The 23,785-nt window shown below is 32.8% G+C and overlaps 2 protein-coding genes and 1 pseudogene across 4 annotated transcripts; 1 reads left to right on the forward strand and 2 right to left on the reverse strand.

The window, feature by feature from the left end:
* Nucleotides 1-1,387: 1,387 nt before the first annotated feature.
* On the reverse strand, nt 1,388-2,513 carry LOC111394156 (annotated as a pseudogene).
* Nucleotides 2,514-11,326: 8,813 nt separating this feature from the next.
* LOC111394469 (F-box protein SKIP23-like) lies at nt 11,327-18,208 on the forward strand. 3 transcript variants are annotated; one of them, XM_023020306.1, is made up of 2 exons: nt 11,327-12,576; nt 17,652-18,208. In XM_023020306.1, exon 1 carries the CDS (start codon nt 11,367-11,369, stop codon nt 12,570-12,572), a length of 1,206 nt encoding a protein of 401 aa, XP_022876074.1. In that variant the 5' UTR covers nt 11,327-11,366; the 3' UTR covers nt 12,573-12,576; nt 17,652-18,208. The 3 variants fall into 3 exon arrangements, with proteins under 3 accessions (XP_022876074.1, XP_022876073.1, XP_022876072.1); XM_023020305.1 differs by lacking the exon at nt 17,652-18,208 and adding an exon at nt 13,135-13,705; XM_023020304.1 differs by lacking the exon at nt 17,652-18,208 and adding an exon at nt 12,874-13,058.
* Nucleotides 15,758-17,645, reverse strand: LOC111394470 (protein GDAP2 homolog). The gene is made up of 3 exons (XM_023020307.1): nt 17,305-17,645; nt 16,672-16,936; nt 15,758-16,076 (listed from the first exon to the last, which is right to left on the reverse strand). Exons 1-3 carry the CDS (start codon nt 17,441-17,443, stop codon nt 15,848-15,850), a joined length of 633 nt encoding a protein of 210 aa, XP_022876075.1. The 5' UTR covers nt 17,444-17,645; the 3' UTR covers nt 15,758-15,847.
* Nucleotides 18,209-23,785: the final 5,577 nt, after the last annotated feature.

Genomic DNA, 23,785 nt, shown 5'->3' on the forward strand with positions numbered 1-23,785 from the left:
TTTCATGAAAATTGTTAATTAAAGGGATATAATTTTCTATAATCGTGGATAAAATTTGTCCCTATTGCTAAAAATGCTCATGTGTGGGGGAAAAGGTGGAAATGGAATTCCCTAGAAAATGTTGTAATCAAATAAGCCAATCAAACAGGCCTTATAGCCAAGCTTGTGCTTGTGTTTGGTTACAATGGAATTCTAAATGGCTGAAATTCCTTCTTGATTTCGATGAATTTCAATTCAACTAGGAGTTCTAGATTTTGGAATTAAATCAATCACTAATCTCCCTAAATTTCTGGTAATTAAGACTCTATCATGCTTGTTAAAAAATGAGATAAGCCCAAATTTTCTAATTGCTTCGTCTTTATATATATATATATGTATATGTATATGTATATATATATATATATGTACATGTACATATATATATATGTACATGTATATATATATATATATATATATATATATATGTACATGTACATGTATATATATATATATATATACATATACATATATATATATATAAAGACGAAGCAATTAGAAAATTTGGGCTTATCTCATTTTTTTATATATATACATGTACATATATACATGTACATATATATATATATATATATATATATATATATATACATGTACATATATATATATATATATATACACATACATATACATATATATATATATCCATGAAATAATTTAAACTTCTATTAGAGTCCAATTTGGAATAGTAATGCTCACAATTACAACAGTTAAATATTTCATCTCTTGATATCATATATTCGATAGAAACTAGAAGTTTTAACTGAATAACAACTTATGTAATAGTACTAACTCTAATACAATTTGACGATAAAACATAGCTTAAACCTGCATATAATTTATCGCAAAATAAATTTTCATAAGTGACACATAATTAACACAGGCTAGAATAATTGAGCAAACTTAATTACATAACCAACTTAAAGCACATAAATTGGAGAAAACTTGTACCAACACGAATTTCTTCCTCACAAGAATTTGGGAAAAACTATTTCTTTTAAAATATGAAAATTTTCGATTGCTACAAATATTGTCGTGTTTGTTACTGTTTTTAGTTTGTATACGATTACAGGTAATTGAAGTTTTTCTATTTCAATATAGACTTTAATTGATAGAAATGCTTTATGAATGTTTGATATGCGGTTTTGAGTTTGCAATTGACAAGATTTTAATATTTTTTTTCTTTAATACTGTCAGCTACTGTCCAATCTACGTTACTAAACATATATAATATGATCCATTCCAAGTGTAGATGAAAAGAAATACGATTGCGACACTACTGTTTCCACCAAGACATTGAAAATTAAGCACGAATTTTAGATGTTCGTGTCAATAAATAACAAGATAATATCTAAAATAAAAGAGTATTGAAGCTACGCTTTAAGTTTGCCATCCATCTGCACCACCTACACCCATAATATATATTCACTTTGTGAAACACGTCGAAATAGCTGAAATCAAAAGATACGGAGACATAACTTCCAATCCGGTTGAACATTTGGTGAACCATCTCATCATCCACTAGATAATTGTTAATGATTCCACAGCGGCGCAACGCTCCGACATCCTCCGAGGAATTTACGAGACAACTCCAAAAGAATGAGTAGTCCATGAAGTACCTCGGACGACCACTTGGAAATAAGTCCTCGTATGCTATCAAATTTAGGAAGAGAGTCTCAGTGTCAACTGTGACATCAAAAGTTGGGATTTTCATCACCCCGTTAATGAACCTAATGTCCCAAAACATACTCTCTCTATCGCTTTCGAACACGACTCCTGCCTTTTGCAGCTCTGAGGTAGGATTTATATTGTCGGCTACTTCAATTTCTTCATCTTCAACGAGTTTATATGAACACCAATTCTCATACACCACACCAAGAAGATGGTCAGCATCCTTCGTCGAAAATTCCAAGATTTCTCCTGAATCATCCGACCAATGGGGCGCTTCACCAAAAAATTCCCGGATTAGTAAACCAATATTATCGTCCGGGTGTTGAGACTTCGTCACATTGAACAAATGTTCAAGAATAAAGAAAGGAATTTGATTCTCTAACAACAATAAATCATGATATAACTGGCAACCAATCCCTCGTCGTTGTAAAATGATATCATTTTCGTCGTCGTCAAGCATGTAAATTCTACGAAGTAACTCAATGATGAAAAGCCCATCAAGAAGCAGAATCTCGACAAACTCATCTTGGTTAAACTTGAGGGGTTCGGCATAAGAATTCCGCGCTTTTTCTTCCATAGATCTCACTGCTGCGACATACTTATTCACAGTGGATTCATTTCTACGCTTAAGAAGAAGCTTTAGTTACATGTATTTGTGTTGCTGCATCTTGCATAATTGATCTTTACCATGGTGAAAAGGACCAATGGAAAGTATCCGAGGATCATAAACATTCTGATTCATTCTGCGTTTATCATTATCGACTCTGGAGATTGAATGCTTCGAGAATGTACAAGGCAAGCCATCGAGTACATTGTCGATTCGAACAGTGACCGGATCTCTTGTCTCGTCCATATTAAATTTCTGTTTCCTACACCAAGGACATTTTTTTTTTCAATGTGAAATTGCATTTAGCAACACATGAATCATGATAATAATAAAGAAGATAATTCTTGCTCGAAACAAAATGAATTTACTATAATTTCACTAAGATTTGGCAAGTTAAGAAGATACTAAGCGGATGACTTTTTATCAACACATATCATGAGATTCACTAGTACTTACCCACGTTTCTACTTGTTTATATACACATCCCAAATAAACTTCAAAGATATATTTATGACAACCCACTTTTTTCTTGTACAATATTCAGAGCCTGTTGAGAAGTGATTTTTTCATCCAAAAAATTAATTTCTTGATCATTATTTCATTATTCCAACCGTCATATTTGACTTCTTCTCTCACAAGTGAATTCCACTTTTCTCTTAACAATCAAAAAATCAATTCTAAAAATCACTTGCAAATAGGCTTTCATACTACTTGGCTTATATCAGTAAATTAAATTATTCTGTAATTATTCCTAAAAGAAAATCCTGGACTGGATTTGTTTATCTCTACACATGCTATCTAACACCAGCAATTTTTTTTTTTATTTTTTTTCCTGAAAATATAATTGGTTTTACAGATATTTCAACTACTTGCATGCATATTATGATGCTGAAGTGAGTTAAATTAGTACATTTTGTTTAATTGAATAGGAGTTCGAACTAATATGGAACTTTCTTCCCACGATATTACAATTTATTAAGTTATGACTCAAAAAAAAATAATAATAACGATGATGAAAAATACAAAAGAACTTGCCATACGATATCCAAGAAGTAAGAGTCAAGAAAAGAAGAAAAATTCCATCAAAATATTTAAAAAAACATGTGGGTTCCAAATTAATGAGTAATGTTGACAGCAAACTGAGAGAAAAAAAGAGTGAAAAAATAAATACCTTGTTGAATTTATGAACAAGTATAGTCTGAAATACGAAAAACCCGAGAAGATATATCGATTTCTTGAAAAAAAAAAAATTAATTTCTCTTTCGGGAATAAAAAATTGCCAAAAAAAATCGAAGAGATTATTGATTCAAAACTTCCTCATGTCACTTGCTCACCGTAGTCGAGTTAGAATTATCAAATATAAATTATAAAAAAAATTCAATATATAGGTAACAAAGAACATAGAATCCTGAGTGTACTGCACCAGCTTATACTAAAACTGTTACACTTCAAAATTATGATGATGAGTCAATTGGTGGATAACTAAGGAAATTGTATCTCACGAAAATTATGGCAAGATGATGTTTCAGTATTTAGTTAGGAGTCGGACTCAATCTCTACATGGAATCGATGGGACCCACATTCATTAAAATATAAAATAAATTTGGATATTTTACCCAATTAAGATATAGATTTTAGTGTAAATCGAAGTCAATAATTAAATTTAACAGCATATTTGATAAGATCCACAAGTTTTTAATCGTATAATTCTTCGACTTTTATCAAAATTTATTTAAAATGTGATTTTAATCATTATCAAATAAAGACTTGATATAGAGGCATTTTTGGATTAAACCAAAATTTCTTTCCCATCGAAATTCTTAACAACGTTTAATGTTTACCGAAACGAATTTGTCGTAATGATATAAAGGAGTTCATATTCAAGTACAAATCTATTTCTTTGTGTGTTGTAGATATATAATTCATGTTTGGTAGGGATTAAATTTTAGATTTTGATTTAAGTCAAAGTCAATAATTAATTTTAACTATATATTTTATCAATTATTTTCAAAATTTATCACATCCAAACTTTTTAAATATTAATTGAGCTACTAGAGTTGAATTAAAATTTGCCAATTTTTTTATTTTATTCAACCTTATTTGCTTAATTAATATTCAAAAAGTCGGGGGCGTGACAAACGTGGTATCAGAGCCTAGGTTTTCCCGTGATTCTTTAGACTAATATGCATATAACGGTCATCGAGTGTCATCCTATTGTCATGAGGTAATATTTGGATTGTGTTTGTAGTTTAATGTTTTGTTACCTTGAATTCCAGTTGTGTTCGTTGTCCTAGTTTAAAACGAAAGCTCAATGCAAACAAAGTAACATCAATTCACAATTAAAAATGTGAACGAAATAACCAAAGTAATGAGGCTTATCGTGTCGACACCTACATCAACGCCTATAATTAAATTTTGTTATTATACATAGATTTTAATATATTGGCCCTTTTGAAATGTTGGAAAAAGTCTGAGAGATGGCCTATAGATTAAGCCTTCGTTTGGTAGTAATTTTTCACAAAAAAAATCAATTTTTTAACCGTTATTTCATTATTCCAGTCGTCATTTTTGACTTCTTCATTCACAGGTAAAACCCACGTTATGTCAAAAAAATTAATTCTTATAATCACTATCGAACTTGCCCTAAAATTATCCAAACAAATAAAAAGAATGCATAATGTATTTCATATATCTGCACTTTGGAAGTACATTTTCGGACCCTTAACTTCTCCTATCAGAAACTCGATAGATATTCTGCTGGATTTAACTTTCAAAGAGAAACTCGTGAAAATCTTGATGCCAGACAACAAGAAACTTCTTAATGTTGGTCCAAATATTATGAAAAAGCAACGCTGTAGAGGAGAAAACGTGGGTGCGAGAAGATGAGATGATGGCATAATACCCAAAACTCTTCCCTTACATTATCTCGGGGACGAAATTCATTTTAAGGGGATAGATAAATTAACAACAACAACAACAACAATAATAATAATAATAATAATAAGATTATATAAATTATATTGGAATGTTTATCACATGAAAATAATGAAATAATTGAAATTTTTTAAATAAAAGACGAGTTAAATGTTTCTTTGAAACATTTTTTTGATGCATGCTTAACTATTTTTGAAGTCCATTTGGACCATTCGATATATTCATGATGTAGTCCTCAAAACGAGCATCAAGATGATGTAGGCAATTCGTAAATTTGACTGGCGTACGAACGTTGGCAAATTTTTAAATTTCACATGTTATTGAAATTTTCGGAATATAAGTTTTGAACAGCCTACTTTGATGATCCGCAACTTTTGTTAGGCCGTGAGCACTTCAAAATAGTATTAAAAAATATAGTATTTTGATTTCATTCAACATCTCGTAAAGATTCGAAATTTGAGATAAAAACAAAGAAAAATCATTTACTTTTAAAAATTTAAATTGCATGAATTATTGCCACGTTTAATACCTAAATTGAGTCATTTCAAGCCCTTTCTTTATCACCAAGAGAATTATTCTACGAGCGACACCACCCGCTTGATTGTGATGATCATGAGTTTTAAAATAGAATTCAAATTTATAAAATTTTACTTCAAGTTCGTGTTTAAGAAAATGCCTATGTATAGAGATATTCAAATGAATTAAACACCACATCAAACCTTGCAAGAAATGTGTTCCTCCTTTTTTTTTTTTTTTTTTCCCTCTTCCAACTTAAATAAGCAAGTAGCTCGAATATTCCAAAATCTTAAATCTTCTAGGTAAAAATTTCTCCTTTTCTACTCTTTTCTTGATCCCATACGAGACCTTATTAACCAATAATAAGCTTATTGTATTGGGTATAAGCATAAGTAACTAGTCGCGAAGCATAAAGAAAGGAAAATCGAAATTGTCAACAACTGATTAGAGTTTGTGTTGATTTTGTATTTGAATGTTTATTACAAGTCGTGAACAATTTCTATGCTCCAACGGTTAGTAATGTATACACCACATATCGAGAGCAACCTTAGGATCTCGAGACAGGCAATAGAATGGTATTTAAACATGTAATCGCGTAAAACCCTAATAGTGGACCATTAGTGTTAGTGATTGGATTACTAGGTTATTGGCCATTTATTTCACGTTGGCACTTATAAGTAATTGTACTCTGATCACTTCTTTAGGGAGCAAGTAGTCGTTTAAATATGTAGTTTATGTAGTATAACCACCCTTCCTGTTTACGACCTGTAATAAACATTCAAATACAAAATCAACACAAACTCAAATCAGGTGTCGACAAAATCAATTTTTTTTTTTCAAAAACTATAGTTTCAATTCTCATTTCATTATACTTCACGACTAGTTGCTTAAGCTTATATCCAATACAAGAGGCTTATTATCGTTCAATAAGGCCTCATATGGGATCAAGAAAAGAGCTTCCGAGCATAACTCAGGGATAAAAAGGACAGGAGTGGAGTAATCTCAGTCTTGCTGACAGCCGCAGTGCAAGGGTTCGATTCCTGAGATATGGAATTGGACTCTTTGTGGTACCAGTGTATGGGCAATCTCTTGTTTCCTGATCTATTATGACACATCCCGCGATTTACCTCCCTCACGTTGCTTTAGGGGCAGGATGATGGGAGCTTTCAAAGTTGGGGTTCAACGTTTAAGAAAAGAGTAGAAAGGGAGAAATCTTTACCTCCAAGATTTAAGATTTAGAAATAATCGATCTACTTGCTTATTTAAATTGAAAGAAAAAACTTTTCTTGCAAGGTTTGACGTGGCGTTTAATTCATTTGAATATCTCAATTTATTGGCGTTTAATTCATTTGAATATCTCAATTCATTCAACATCTCGTAAAGATTCGAAATTTGAGATAAAAACAAAGAAAAATCATTTACTTTTAAAAATTTAAATTGCATGAATTATTGCCACGTTTAATACCTAAATTGAGTCATTTCAAGCCCTTTCTTTATCACCAAGAGAATTATTCCACGAGCGACACCACCCGCTCGATTGTGATGATCATGAGTATGTTTTAAAATAGAATTCAAATTTTTAAAATTTTACTTCAAGTTCGTGTTTAAGAAAATGCCTATGTATTCTATATTCAAATGAATTAAACACCACATAAAACCTTGCAAGAAATGTGTTCCTCCTCTTTTTTCCTTTTTTTTAACCCTTCCAACTTAAAAAAGCAAGTAGCTCGAATATTCCAAAATCTTAAATCTTCGAGGTAAAAATTTCTCCTTTTCTACTTTTTTCTTGATCCCATACGAGACCTTATTAAGCAATAATAAGCTTATTGTATTGGGTATAAGCATAAGTAACTAGTCGCGAAGCATAAAGAAAGGAAAATCGAAATTGTTGACAATTGATTAGAGTTTGTGTTTGTATTTTGTAAAACCTAATAGTGGACAATTAGTGTTAGCGATTGGATCCCTAGGTTATTGGCCATTTATTTCACGTTAACACTTCGTAATTGTACTCTGATCACTTCTTGAGGGAGCGAGCAGTCGTTTAAATATGTAGTTTATGCAGTATAACCACCCTTCTTGTTTAGGACCTGCAATAAACATACAAATACAAAATCAACACAAACTCAAATCAGGTGTCGACAAAACGAAATTTTTTTCAAAAACTATAGTTTCAATTCTCATTTCATTATACTTCACGACTAGTTGCATAAGCTTATACCCAGTACAAGAGGCTTATTATCGTTCAATAAGGCCTCATATGGGATCAAGAAAAGTGCTTCCGGGCATAACTCAGGGGTGCAAAGGATAGGAGTGAGGTAGTCTCAATCTTGCTGACAGCCGCAGTGTGAGAGTTCGATTCCTGAGATATGGAATTGGACTCTTTGTGGATACTAGTGTACGGGCAAACTCTTGTTTTCTGATCTATTGGAGCACATCTCACGATTTACCTTTCTCATGATACTTTAGGGGCGGGAATGGGAGCTTTTAAGGTTGGGGTTCAACCTTTAAGAAAAGAGTAGAAAGGGAGAAATCTTTACCTCCAAGATTTAAGATTTAGAAATAATCGATCTACTTGCTTATTTAAGTTGAAAGAAAAAAAACTTTTCTTGCAAGGTCTGACGTGGCGTTTAATTCATTTGAATATCTCAATTTATTGGCATTTTCTAAAGCACGGACTTGAAGTAAAATTTTAGGAATTTGAATTCTAATTTAAAACTTATCCATGGCATGATCATTACAATCATGCAGATGGTGTCGCTAGTAGTGTAATTCTCTCGGTGACTCAGTCGGGTGGTATAGGTATTAAACGCGACAATAATTTATGCAATTTAAAATTTGAAAAGTCAATTATTTTTTTTAAAAATATTTTTAGCTATCATTACGAAATATCAAAAGGAATCGAAATATTATATTTTTAATATCATTTTGAATTGCTCACGACCTTGTTTTTCACATCACTGACAATGCGCAAAATAGCCAACCGTAGCAAAAGTTACGAGGAATCAAAGTAGGCAGTTCCAAATTAGTATTCAAGAATTTCGATAACATACTAACTTTAAAAATTTATCGACGATCGTACGCTAGCCGAATCCACAAATTACCTACGTCATCTTGCAGTACGTTTGGGGGACTACATCGTGGTATATCGAATGGTTCAATTGAGCATAAAAAATAGCTAAACGTGCATCAAATGTACTTATCAAAAAGAGACGTTTAACTTGTCTTTTAAAAAAAAATTAATTATTTCATTAACGTTTATTATTTTCACTCGACAAATTTTCCAATTTAATTTATATTGTTATTATTATTAAAAAAATTTAATATGACGACAAAATTTTTTAAATCGTTACAAAATCTACTAAAAATCTAATTTTAATTTCAATCAAACAACAACATAATATTATTTTATTATGCGTAATTTTGTTAGTAGGACCTCTCGATGTTAAATATTTGTTTAATAACTTGCCACCAAGAGTTGATTGGTGATGTAGTCCTCCAAATTGATCCTTAAAGAAGCTTAAGGGATTACAATAGTTCAACACTCGTAGTTGAAATGAATTTCTAAAATATTATAAGCAGCTTATTGTTAATGACAAAAAATACTTTAGTGAGACAGTCTGATATGCACACGTAATGTCAACTTAGAATACAATATATTGAAATTCGAACCACGCAAATTACAACACTTGGTGTAGATCCGTCCGTCGACTTTTTTTCTCTCTTACCCACGTGACTCCTAAATGTCTTGGTTCGAATCCTTCAGAGTATAGAAGTGTACATTTCTATCACGTGTACAAATAAGATTGTTTCGTTGAAGTTTTTCTCCAATAATAGATCACAGAAGTGTAGAGGAAACACTAAGTTTGCTCATCTAGTTAGGCGGAAAGTATCGGACTATATTTTTGACATGTCTCAAATTTAATCGCCGTTAGAATCTTAGACTAATAGGTACTCCATTGCTTCGAAGAAGAAAATAATGAAAAGATATTCTTCTTCCCATCAATTTCTGCCTTCAATGTTCGATTCTTTAGCTTTGTTTAAGTTCAATAATGTGATGGTTCCCGGTCCACGGATGTATGCAAACACTTTAAGGTGCTTCGAAGGGGATATTGACATTCATATGCACTGACTCCCGTCTTTGGCAACCTATGAGGTTTTTGTATTAAAGAATCTAGCTACTTTGATATGTCTTATTCCATAGAAAGACGTAGCCCAGTTTATCAAGTGAGGTATTTGTGTTTGACATGAGTCAATGGATTCGCGCCAACCTAAACAACATCCAGAGCAACGACCCCAATAGTTGGGATGAGAAACTAGCTACTTTGATATGTCTTATCCTATAGAAAGACGTAGCCAAGTTTATCAAGTGGGGCATTCGTATTTGACACGAGTCGATGGATTCGTTCAACCTAAACAAAATCCAGAGCAATTGATTTGAAAGTTAAGTGTGTTTTTAGAAATCCTTCTTATTTCTTCTCTTCTTCAATTGATTTTCGATTTTTCTCTTGTAACTGCTCCGCATCATATATAGTTTACTCAAACGATCCCAAAATTGTGAATTCCGTCAATCTTACTTTTCCCTTGTTGGCTTTCATCCTATCTAGAAATGGGATGGGATGCACGTATAGTTTGGCAAGTGAATTTTAGGGAGTGGGAGTAGTTGCCTTTTCTTGCTCTTTCTCGATATCCTTCGCTATACCCGATAGTTTCATAGTAATTTTCGGCAATTGAACACAACTAGTGGTAATTGCATTCACCTTCGCTCGATGATTTACTTCATTGTTGCTTCACTTTAAAGGAAAAATTAGAGTTGGGCTTCCCAAAGTTCTATGTGGTGTGGTTATAAATCTCCAATTTATTTAAATCTATGAATATCAGTTTTCATCATTTGAACCAAAACGTCAACATGAATGATACGATTGCATGTATTTTTTACGTGACATAAAGTTAAGAGAATATAACCACTTGACATTTTTCTCAAAAAATTCAACTCAAAGTCGATGCAATTTTGGCCTTTTGCGTTAACATTTTCGATCACATGGGAACCTATGTCACACATTTAAATAGATTGGAAATACGAACCTCAATTTTGACGGCTAGGGACCATAACCACATGTTCGGGGAATGCACCCTTAATTTTTTGTGATGAAAATTTAGGAATAAGTAATTAATTATATTCACGTAATAGTTTTTAATAAATGTGTTACATTTAAATTTGTATTAAAGGTCCAAACACGTGCCTCATCTTTTTATATTGCATTCGTATTCTCAATCTTCTATTAATTATCATATATTGTTTTTTATGTCGATTTTTATCCCGAAATTTATTATCATGCTTTGAAATAAGGTACAAATACTTAGGTCCATTTTTGTGTGTGTGTTTATATAATAATAATAATAATAATAATAATAATAATAATAATAATAATAATAATAATAATAATTGAATACTAACTTACTACATCTTTAAGAAATCGATGACATCCTAAGTTAATTTGTTTAAATTTTTGAAAACGACCTGCTGGCATTTTCGCTAAGAATATATTTAAATAAGAAAAAAATTCTCTTCGAAATTCGCCACAACAATTCAGCAGTCAGAGACATGTCCACCACCATTATCATCGTTGACTGGTCGGAATTAACGCCGGAGCTCCTCCAGACTATTGCGGGAAACCTCCGTAGACAAGCCGATCACATCCGATTCCGAGCCGTCTGCTCAAGCTGGCGCGCCGCTGCTCCGCTAACTCCTCGCCATCTTCCACGCGAATTCCCCTGGCTTATGCTCCGGCCGAGCCGATCCGCGCTTTTCCCTCATCGGCGTGCCTTCCTGAATGCTCTTAGTAACAAGCTACACCTTCTCACGCTGCCAGAAGCCTCCTTAAGCCGCCGCCGCGTCGGCTCCTCCCACGGCTGGCTCATTCTTAACGACGAATCCCCTTCTATTTTCCTCATTAACCCCATCACACGCGCCAAAGTTAATCTCCCAGCGCCTTCAACTTTTCCAAATGTCTTAAATTTCGATTTCTACAGTGTAGGCGGTGAATACACGCTCCGGTCTCCAGGCGCTGAGGTCTATACTTGTAGTCTAAGGAAAATGCGCGACTCTTTTATTAAAAAGGTCATTCTCTCTCACAACCCTTACAATGACTCGAATTTCACTGCCTTGGCGATTCTTAATTGGCACGGAGATCTGGCATATTGTGAAAAGGGAGAAAATTCCTGGAAATTCATTGATGAAGCGCGATCATATTGTGAGGATGTAATTTATTTTAATGACTCATTTTATGCTGTGAATAAATTCGGGTCAATTGCCATTTGTGACGTGAAGGATGCAGATTGTCCTAAGGTTTCATTTATCAAAATGCAGCAGCAAATTGGCGGGGATATGCAGTATTTGGTGGATGCAATGGGAGAATTATTGTTGATCACGCGGTACTTAGAGCTTGACACTGATTCCGAGCATTTGGAACATCAGTCTGACAATGTGTACAAGACAGTGAAGTTTTGCGTGTGGAGGTTGGACTTGAGTGGGCCGAAGTGGGAGAGAATCATGACTTTGGGAGATAGAGTGTTATTTCTGGGGGAGAATTCATCATTGGCGATATTGGCGACTGATTATCCAGGTTGTAAAGGTAACAGGATTTACTTTGCGGATGATTATTCCGAGGCAAATTATGATGGAAATCACGGAATCAGTGGAGATCATGATGTTGGGTTTTACAATTTGGAGGATGGAAGTATTGAACCATTGCCGTTTAATCGTCGAATTTCACACTGGCCAATTTGGATTACTCCAAATCCATGTTAATCATGTGAGTTCTGTTGTTTCCCTTTGTTATTAATTGACTTGTGTATCTTGTCGAGCTTATTGTATAATGTATATCGAAACGCTTTTGAATTATGTTGTTAAGTGAAGTACTATCTGTCGTTCAATGCCTTGTTAAAATAATTTCTTAGACGATTTCATCGCAATACTGATGGCGTTCATCAACCAACTCCATAAATAGATTTCAAACCCTCCTGTTGTTGAAAATTTCCACTTTAATAATGCTTTAAAAAAGGAAATTTCAGTGCCTTTGGTTGTTCTGACTGACGATCATTTTGTACAGGAAATATGTGTAGCAGGATCGTTAGTGGGTTAACTGATATGGGAAAAAATGTAGATTAAAACCCAATGATAGATTCTCCTCTGTAAAATGTAGATAGAGCTGTAGTTTTTGTGGTCCTGCTCTATAAAATTGTACCTGGTTGTTCCTGCTCTATAAAATTGTTCCTGGTTGTAGACTTATTCTAATCCGTGTGAGACTTTCATCTACGTTCCTTAAGCCTGTAAAGTTCTGAAGAATTGTAAATTTATCATTGTTCTTTAGTTCAATAAGGAAAAAGCTGTATACCAGATTTGAAGAAATATGAATAGCTCTGGAGCTGAGCAGCACTTCTGGAACTCTTGAGCTGCATTGAGGTACTGAATACCGTACTTGGAAGCTGTGGACTTGGAAGCTGTGGAGTAACTCCAGCTCCCAAGACTGCATTTGGAATGCTGTTAATTTTTTCTATTTTTGTCACTGGGGTTTGGAATGTATGTTCTGTTTGAATTGAATAGGTTATTCAAGTGCTAAGCAGCCATAACAAAATTATGCTGTAACAAATTCAACTGGTATTTGGCTCTTGTAAGTTTTAGGTTTTTAACCACGACCAGCATTGACAAAAAGTCAAAGCTGTGTTATTTCTTCCCTTGGAAGAAAATTTATGAGTGATTCCGCGAAACATGAGTACAGGCAGTAAAATTTTTCAAGCTTGAGAAAAGTTATGAGATAGGCCTGAATGTTTGAAGAAGGCGATGAAGCCAAAAAATTTAAGCAAGAAAAACACAGAGATTGACCTAAAATGTAACAAAGGCAACGAAGCCTTTTGAATAGGCTGAGAATAATTTGGAATATCAACAAAAGTGAGGGCATCCTACCTAAACTATTAAATCTTATTCAAAAGGCTGGGTCTCAATTTGACCGGCCTGTGGTCATCTTGACTTTCACACACTGGAGGGCACCAGTCTATGCTCTAAATGAAATAAAGGGTATTTAAAACATTTTAAATAGAAAAGAGGCATTTTTAGGAGAACAAAATAAAAGAAATGCCTTTTTAACTGTCTACCTTGAGATGGCCTTTTAAAATAAATCCCCTTTCGAGAGTATTTTGAGCAAAGCTGAACAATCACATAACATAGGTAATGCTGTTTTTAAAATTATAGGTGAAACCTAGATTAATAAATTGATCGATTATCAAGTGGATTCCACTATAGTATGTACTCATTTACTTCTCATTTGTCTATGACACTATCACTTCCATGATGGAAATGGAATCATTGCCATCTTGAAGTATCTATTTGGAAAAAAAGAGAGAAAATGTCGAGGTTGATTTACTCGAGTCCTTTGACAGAATATGTAAATAAGATCATTAATGATGTCTATATTTTCAATAAGGTATAATCATTAATAGTAGATAATTATGAAGTTCTATCTCCTTCCTACTGTAGAAAATAAATCTGGCGTAATTTGTGAGAAACAATTTTGATTTCTTCTCACTGATGAAAAACAGAGAAATTATGGAGCCATTAATTGAAATTGTGCACATGTCAAGCTTTGGTGGGAAGAGTGAACTCGCGTACATGTGAGTAGCTTGTTAAAGACAGGATGTAAATTAAATACATGCGGGCTCCCTCTTAACAGCTTAAGGTTTTAGATAAGATGATTCAACACTTAAGTTTCATTTTGACACACACTTCAAACCCTTCATTTTCCCTGAATAAATTATTCTTGGAGAGCATTTATCCTTATTACCTTAGTAAGAATAGAATGTTTTTACTTTCCTTGATGTCTATGCTTACAAACACTCAGCACAATATTATTGTGTTACTGCCATCTTTGGTTTCACCAGAAAGTTCTTTTTTTCCTTTGTGGGTACAAAGTTATAGTTTTCAGTTATTTCGCAAAAATGGTATTGATTATTGTGTCCTTGTTTCAACTTCAATTGATTATTCCTTCACTTATAGTAAAGAATACTATATCTAATGGATTTCTAGATATAACTTAACTTTCTGCATGTTAGGTATATTTTATAGATATATAAATCTCTATAATTGGTTCATTTTTTTATTTTTTAGTTGTATATACTTCGCTGCTTGCTTCTGCTTCGGCATTATGCTTTGCCTGTCCATTAGGACATAATTAGCTTGAATATTCTGTGTTTTTATGTTCAATGTCTTATATGTGTTTGCGGAATCACGATACTAAACTTTAGCGACACTTTGATGGTAGCTGCCTAGTTATCACCATCAATGTGGTTGAACTTATATGTTTGCCATCGGGAAGGTTTTATAGCCACCAAAGTACCAGGGTAGGCAATACTTCTTCCCTCTATTTTTAGTGATATTATCTTTTTCGAGTTTTGTTAGGTTCATTTTTTGAGAAGAATGTTTGGATGGTTAAAATGGAGGGGACTGTATTTCATTTTCTTTCTTTTAATCTTTGTGTCAAACATATTTCATTTTCAGAAGAAAATATATGGAACTTTGTCCTAGATTTTAAACTTAAGATTTTCTTTGACATCCACTGAAATAAACAGATTCTGGAGTTTTGATGGCTTTATTGAATGTGAAGTGCCTGATTCTTAGATAATTGATCATAGTTTAAATCTGGAAATGATTGGTATATAAAGATTAAAGAAAAAACGATTATCCACATACTAGGCAATTTGGGGACAAGTGACAATAATGCAATTTTCATGGTTTGTAATGTGTATTATTTCATCACAGAACTGATAAAATATTATTAAAAAGATACCATCCTTCTTCAAATCTAATTTGAGATTCTTTTCCTTTTTCTTGTAAATTATTCTTCTTACATTATTCACACACCATATCTACAATCCAGGGGTTCAAAAAAAGGAAAAAAAAAAAAAAAAAAAAAAGGGNNNGAAAAAAAAAAAAAAAAAAAAGGGTACATTGCCACACCAATTGAGACAACAGAGGGCTCAAGAGCCGAAGTCAGCCCATTGATGTCAATCACTATCACAGTCACACTATACTTAACCAATACACCTCATGGAGTAGGTGAATACTGTAGTGTCAAGACTAGGGGATCCATATGCTCTTGGGTGATCGCTCTCCAATCCATAGTCCATGGCTCGATGGTACTCGAGCTCCTCGTCATGTTCATGCACAAATTCTGGAATCTCAATTTCTTTCCTCCTTATGTTATTCCACAGATATTCCAACCTGTTAATGTACCTCAGCTTCCAATAAAACCTGTTAAAGCTGAATCCCAGCATCAGTAATGTACACCCTACACCCTTAGTTTAATAAACCACATTGAGCCTATGTTTGGGTAAACTTATTAGTTACTTATAATTTTCAGGCAAAGTCAAACTTTAATTTTAACCATACATTCAAAACTACTATCCATTTATTATTCACAAATTTTGTGAGACCCTTCCAGTCCACTACTTATACTAACACAGGGAAAAGTAGTTTTCTATCAGGCATTTTCTTTTAAAGGGATGCATTTCAACTTGCTATACTGACTTCTGGATAATCTGATAGCCTTTTGAATCTTTTGCAATTAAAGCTTTTTTATTATTATTTTTTTTTTAAACAAATATTGATGGAACAGAAATTCCGAGATGGAATATTCCGTTGAAAAATAGATTAGAAAATTAATGTTTTTGAGAGCACCGATTTCATTTCCATTTTGAGACCTTTTAGTCGAAAGCCTTCTAGGACCGACAGCAATTCTGACTGAAATCGAAACAATGTTTCAGTCAGAAATTTTCTGTAGGTATGGACAGATTATTTTGTAGTGGATGATGCTTCATTGCGAGTTACGTAAAAAGACTGTTTAGTTGTCAGTTACCATCCTGGGAAGAGGAGACGTCCAAAGGTGGCGAGGAAGAGTCGGGACTGAAAGCCAGGATGCAGGAAATAAACTGCCTTCAGATTTTCTCTGATATTGATTGGAATGGCCTTGTAGATTGATCTTAAACCTAATATTCCAGGTAAGTTCTCACTTCTATCTACCCCTGTGTGCACATACACCACTGAGTATGGCCTCTCACTTAAGCTTGGAAAAATTTGTTCTTCCAAGTATTTCTTCAGTGCCTCCACATTCACAATCCTCGCTAATATAAATAGCAATAAACAAAGGAAAATATTAGTAATATGAAGAGACGGTTAATAACCTGTCCAAGGAGAGAGAAAATTGAGTGGAAAGCGGTGAAATTTATTTATGTTGATAGCATAGTGATAGTTACCAAGGACAGCGATTCTGTTCTTATACTTCTTTTGGAAAGAAGAACCTCTATATTGATTCTGCAATACTTAGAGAAGGATAGGACGGTAAGAAAGAAATGGATTATTCACTTTCTTACCATCCTATAAAATTCATAAATATTGTTTGTAAAAGTCTTCATTTATCATTTAAGACACAAAATTGTGGCCTCATCACACACAATGCTAACCGTTTAGTGCTATAATAAGCGGGAATTACCAGGGAAAAGGTTTCCTATGATGCGAAGTATGGCATGTCCTTGTTTATCTCTGCCTTGAATCTTGAAGATTTCAAGTTTTTGAACAAGTTCTTCTTGTTGAGATTGAGAGAGAACTGAAGATGCTTTACTAAAAATCATGGTGAATGGGATCTTAGAGAAGATTTTCAGTTTTCATTATTTAAAGGAGAGTTTGTGGGGGATGAATGATGATGTAATATGAGTTATGTAGATACTGTTTGAGGGAGCGTTGGGAGATGCAAGTCATTTAATGGGTTTTGTTTCCTAGTACTGATCCTTACATGCATGTGTGTTGTTTGTGTGTGTCTCAATGTGTGCGCGCACGCAGGTTGCGAGGTGGTTAGCCATTTTTGGGCTCGATAGCTTGAAGGGTAAGCCTCGGAAAGCATATTCCGAGCATCTTCCTTTTATTTTCGAAGTAGAGATAAACCAAGTTAGCTAGCCGCTGTAACTGTTAGGCGTACGGGTTCTTTTGGCCTTCTTTGGCAGAAGATCTAGGCCCTCCATCGACTGAATGTTGTCAAGGATGTTGTGAGTATAGTATGCTCGAGACAAGTCGACTATGGTTGTCAAGATTGACGAGGACGGTAAATTTTAACCTTATTTTATTTTATATTATTTTTTTTTTTGCTTTTTAAATCTTTGCACAAGTCATTATAACTTGTTATTTTGCTTGATTAACATTATTTGAAGATGCTTTTGGTTTAATGATGATTTTCTTTTTGAATCTTAATAATTTTATCTTCTTTTCTTCTTCAACTAAAACAGTCGAAACTCCATTTGCTGTGAGGCATATGAGAGAAGAGTATACACATTTTAAAGAGAGCCGTATATTGTGGATATTTTTCATTCTCTCTTTTTATATGAATTTTGTAAATTATCTAAAAAAAATCAATGTGTATATTGACTGACCATTCTATATTTCTGCACACTATTTGCAATATTGTATGTTTTGTATATTTAAGATATATAAAATTCACATATTTGCTTATGATAATCTTGTGCATTCAAAATGAGTAATATTATTCATCTAGAGTCTATATGTCGCATTATCCAATGAACTTTCAATATATTTTTAGACATCCGACAATGTGACATTGATTACACTATTATATAGATCGATCATTATTTAAATTCTAGATGAATAGTTGTAACACTCGAGCCTTTATGTTTAAGTCGTTATATCATTCGTATTTTTTGCTATGGAAGATCCTAAAGTCATCTTATCCTCTTAAATTTTTGTTGTGTCCTCCCAGTATACGAGGGATTAGATGAGTTTAGGTTCTCTAAAATCATATAATATTTATGATATAAAGGTTTGGACATAGAACCTCGAATCGTTACAATAGTATTACTTATTCAAAATATATAACCATAACTAATGTAAATTAGGTAAAGTTTGTCTTTTCAAATTGGTTCACCAACGGGTTGTGCTACATTTACATTATAATTTAGATTTATTTACCAACAGATAACAGTGAACTTGGTTGTGCTACGTTTACATTATAATTTAGATTTATTTACCAATAGATAACAATGTGAGATTTGACTTAGTCAAAATCTTACAAATAAAAAAAAAAAATGTTCCTGGTCCATTTAATTTATTATATTCTTCAACCCCTCAATTCTTTTAAAAGAGTGTAAATTAGTCCTTGAGTCCATCATTCTAACTCATGGAATTTAATCCCAATATTATAGAAGTCATCTGATTTTGTCATTCTTTTCCAGTTGCTTAGAAACATGTCCATAACTGAAACAAGAAAAAATACATCTAAGTTAAGGTCATCTGAAGCACTACACCAAAATTTGTATCATTTTGCACCAAATCAAAATTCTTCTCCAATCATTATATCAAAACTTACATCAAATGAACAATGCTTTATTATTTTATTCATTCTTTCGATTTTTGTCAATGTATTCATTTAAAAAAATTATTTATTTATTTTATAATTATATAAATTACTAAATCATGACTTCGTTAAATTAAAAAAATATATTGATTACTAAATTATTCACGTGTTTTATATATTATGTTAAATTGACAAAAATAATTGATTATATTATTAACTTATGATAAACAATTACATTAAATTTACAAAAATAATAAACTTTAATAATATAAACTTTACGTTAAATTAAACTCTAAACGTAAACTTTACGTTAAATTAACAATTACGTTAATTATTATTGATTATATTATTAAAAATAATAATTTTTAATAATATAATTAATAATGTAATTATTATCGTCGTCATCATTATAGAACAAAAATGACACAAATACTCATAACGATTATTTTTTAAAAATAAGGGCAAAACGGATATTATACCATATACTGCAAAAAATGGTGTAATGAATAGTGTTTAATAATATGGCTCAAATAAGTGTACAAAATGCACTTATCACATAGACATAATTGCAGTAATTATGTATTTGCTTGGATGTCTACCGGGTACGTACTCTACAATGTCACATTTTTGTCAACGTTTGAGTTTTCGACCTTTTACTTTTGTCGCATTTAGATGTCCAAGTAGATTGTAATTGATGTGAAATTGAAAGGGAGAATGGATGGGAGTATTTATTGGGGTTGCACTAAGGACTTGGAAGTGGAGAGAGCCACTGAGCTGGAAATAAGTCCCAAAAGACATTTCTTTCATCTTTGGCATCACCCTTGTTAAATGAATGCATAGGTGGAGGTGAAGAACTTTGGGGTGGCTTTGTTGGTGGTGGCGGTGGTGCATTTTCTTGCTGCTCACACATGAACGGAAGTGAATTTGAAAGTAAATTCGGTCCATTTTTAATTGAACAAATAAGAATTCTGGATTAATTATCATTATTATTATTTAGTATAGTTTTGTAAAAAAATATTAATTATAAGTAAAAAATGCCATATGTTTCATTAACTAACCTGTTACAGTTTTCTCTCACCAATTAACCTAATCAATTAAATTTTAAAAACAGAAACTCTCTCATAAAAAATCATTCCCACTCCCAAACGTACGTTGACATTCAAGAAAATCTCACCCTCAATTCACCATATCCATTCGCTTGACAAATAAATTATATGACTTGTATTCACCATAACCTCACAATGAGATACTACATGGTGAATTGACATTCTCATCATATTTTCTACTAACTTGTCTGGTCCGATGAACACATTAACATAAATTACAGTTACTTGATCACATTTAAAGTTAAAACGACAAAAAGAAATTAAAACTTTATATTAAATTTTTAGTGAGGTCTCAAGATGGTTTAGAGATTGGTCGCATTTTACAATCCACAATCAATTGAGGGGTTACAATCACATCAAATAGGGAATAACAACTATGAGCTTAATATAGAATCACTGGTTTGGATTTTACGAAATATCACCTTTATTGTCGTTTTCGGAAAAAAAAAATGAAAAAATGTGTTGTATTTTAAAAGTATCGAGTTTTTAAAATATTCCAAACTTGCCTTATTTTAAAAAAAAAATAGATGGAAAAATGTATTGTATTTTGAAAATGTCGAGTTTTTTAGAACGTCAATGTCATTATGTAGACATAGCATACAATGCCATTATTCAACAACATAGGAAAAAAATAATAAAGTGTAAGGACAATTTCATTCAATCTAATTGTCATTATAAAAATGTAATACAATTGGTCTAACTAATTAAGGCCACTTGGTAATTGGTATATTGTATAAAATTAAACAACGATAGGTTAGGAAGGATAATATTAAGGAGGATTGTGGCAATGTGACGTTTGATACTACACTTTATTAAAATAATATATAAATATTGAAAAAATAATAAAATATTTTTTATTTATAAGCAGTTTTTCTTACCTATTCATGAGTTTATAAGCAATTTTTTTACTCATATATATTTTAGATGTAAGTTTTTTTATTCATAATTGTTTGTTTACTTATTTGTGATTCTTTTTTTACCTAATAGATAAATTTTTTACTTATTAAGTATTTTACACTTGTAAGTTAGTTTTTAATTTATTCGTGAAATTATTTTTATAGATATGTGAGTTTTTTTTTTCTTTTTTTTTTTACTTGTAAACGACCTTTTTAGTCGAATTATATTTTTTTCCCCTTATAGCATATGTTTTTCTTATTATTACTAAAATTTTATTCATGGGTAAATTTTTCTTTTTTTAAAAAAAAAATTATTGCTATGTAAAATAGATTTTGCTTATTCTAAAATTTCTTATTTTATGTGATGAATTTTTATTGTGCTACTCTTTTTAGTTAAGCCCCTAGTATAGAGAAGATTGTCTTGGAGAATGTCAGGGAGATAGGTGACGTCTATGTATTGACCAGAATAAAACTGTTTTTTATTCAAGGTCCAATAATACGCGGCACATCTATGTCCTCCTATAATGCAGTTGACAATTCTTTTTGTATATGTAGTAGGGTTGTACTGCGTTTTAGTATGTACCCGTGACAATTGGGGGTGGGAGGTTGAAGTGGGCGCGGGGTGGAATTAGTGGAGGGGTGCAAGTGCTTGGTTGGATAATATTTAAAACTCGTATTAGTGTATGATCACATATTTATTCGGACTTAATGTTTAGATTATTTAAATTTATCTGATTAAGGTAGTATAACTTGGTCGAATTAATTAAATCCTAGTACTATTTGTATCAAACATCGGATATGTAAAAGTTATCCTACATGCATGCCTAATGCACCCTAAATACATATGTAAAGTAGTGTGACAAAAAAATGTTTATCACCCATTTATGTGGTGGCTCAAACACTTTCGTCAACAAGGAACCATCTGGAGTCAGCAACCAATGCCATGTCATTGTAACTACTTTTAGAAGGTTCCATTTATTTTTAGCCTTACATATATAATGTGCACTTTGAACTAGGGGTGTAAGCGATTCGATTTTATCGATTTTTGATAGATTTTCAAGCCGCTTTGGCCAAGTAGAATAATTCATTGAAAAATCAAAACACACGAGCAAACAGCAGATTTGTAGTCCTATGAACAAGAAAAAAGATAACAGCAAATTTATGCAGTCGAGGCGAATACTATCAGCAACCTCTACTTTGCAAATCTTATCATAAACACCCAAAAAAGAAACATAAAAACATCTCTCTTCAACTTGAACCCACTGCTCTCAGAATCCCAATTAAAAATCAGTCTTTTTTCTTCAGAAACATAAAAACATCTCTCTTCAATTTGAACCGCCCACGGCTCTCAGAATCCCAATAAAAAATCAGTATTTTTTCTTCTTTCTTTTGTTCTACACAAATGTTTAAATCAAAGTCTGAAATTCATATCAAGATTATTAGACTAAGTTTCTGCTTAGAACGAAATAACCACAGGATTTAAGCAAATCAAGAACTGAAATAACATAAGAATCTTCAAGAAAAAACATAGAAGAAAAATATAATCTCTACTGTCATTCACACTATAAATCTATAATCACAGCTCCCTTCCTATCCAATTGGTTTTCTCTTCCCTCGCTGGTGCTGGTTGTCTTCTCCACTCTCGTTGGTGAGATTCGTGCTTCGATGGGAAGTTCAACCTCTCTACTGTCACTCACACTAGACAAAATTTATCGAACTTCCTTACTGAGCCGTCTGAGCGTGATGTACAAAACAAGTAAAAAACAAAGTTGCAAACTTGAACATGATTCAGAAAACAAACGCAATTAAAAGATGAAATTTACAGCACTAGTAGATTCGGTAATACAAAGAATTTGCAAATTTCACAAATCATTTGGAACTAACAAAACTCTCCAAATTTCTAAAAAGAAAAGAAAATCCCTTGCTCTAATATTCATTTGGTTCTCTCAGCATGGAGAATAAAGACAGACAGACTCCAAATCTGGTGAATTAGAGAACCCAACGCCATAAAAATGACAATTCAAACCCGGCCGACGCTTCCTTGGGGCCGCCGGACATGTAAATATCTCTGGTATCTTGAATTCTCTCGCCGGCGGAGTCATAACACACTTGTCATGTTCTTCACAATTCAAACTCGGCCGGCGCTTCCTTGGGGCGGCTGGACATGTAAACATCTCTGGTATCTTGAATTCTCTCGCCGGCGGAGTCACGACACACTTGTCATAGTCTTCACAATTCAAACTCGGCCTGCGCTTCCTTGGGGTCGTCGGACAAGTAAACATCTCCGGCATCTTGAATTCTCTCACCAGCGGAGTCGTACAACACTCCTCGTAGCCTTCATATCCTTCTTTAGGCTTTGCAGATGTCGATTTCAAAGGAACCCATATTGAGATTCCAGCAACCAACCATTTATTGCCTTCTGATTCTTTGCCTTCTCGTTTCTTCGTAACACCCATGTCGAAAAAGGGAATACAAAAGGGTTTTCTTGATATTAATCCTCGTTCTAAGAATATGGAGAAAGAAAGAGAAGAGGAAATTTGTTACTGTTACTGACAATGGCTGAATGAGGCTATAACCGAGTTTTATAGATGGGCAGAGCTGCCCGGAAAG

The sequence above is a fragment of the Olea europaea genome, chromosome 5, assembly GCF_002742605.1.
Source record: "Olea europaea var. sylvestris chromosome 5, O_europaea_v1, whole genome shotgun sequence".
In the NCBI taxonomy this organism is placed as follows: domain Eukaryota; kingdom Viridiplantae; phylum Streptophyta; class Magnoliopsida; order Lamiales; family Oleaceae; genus Olea; species Olea europaea.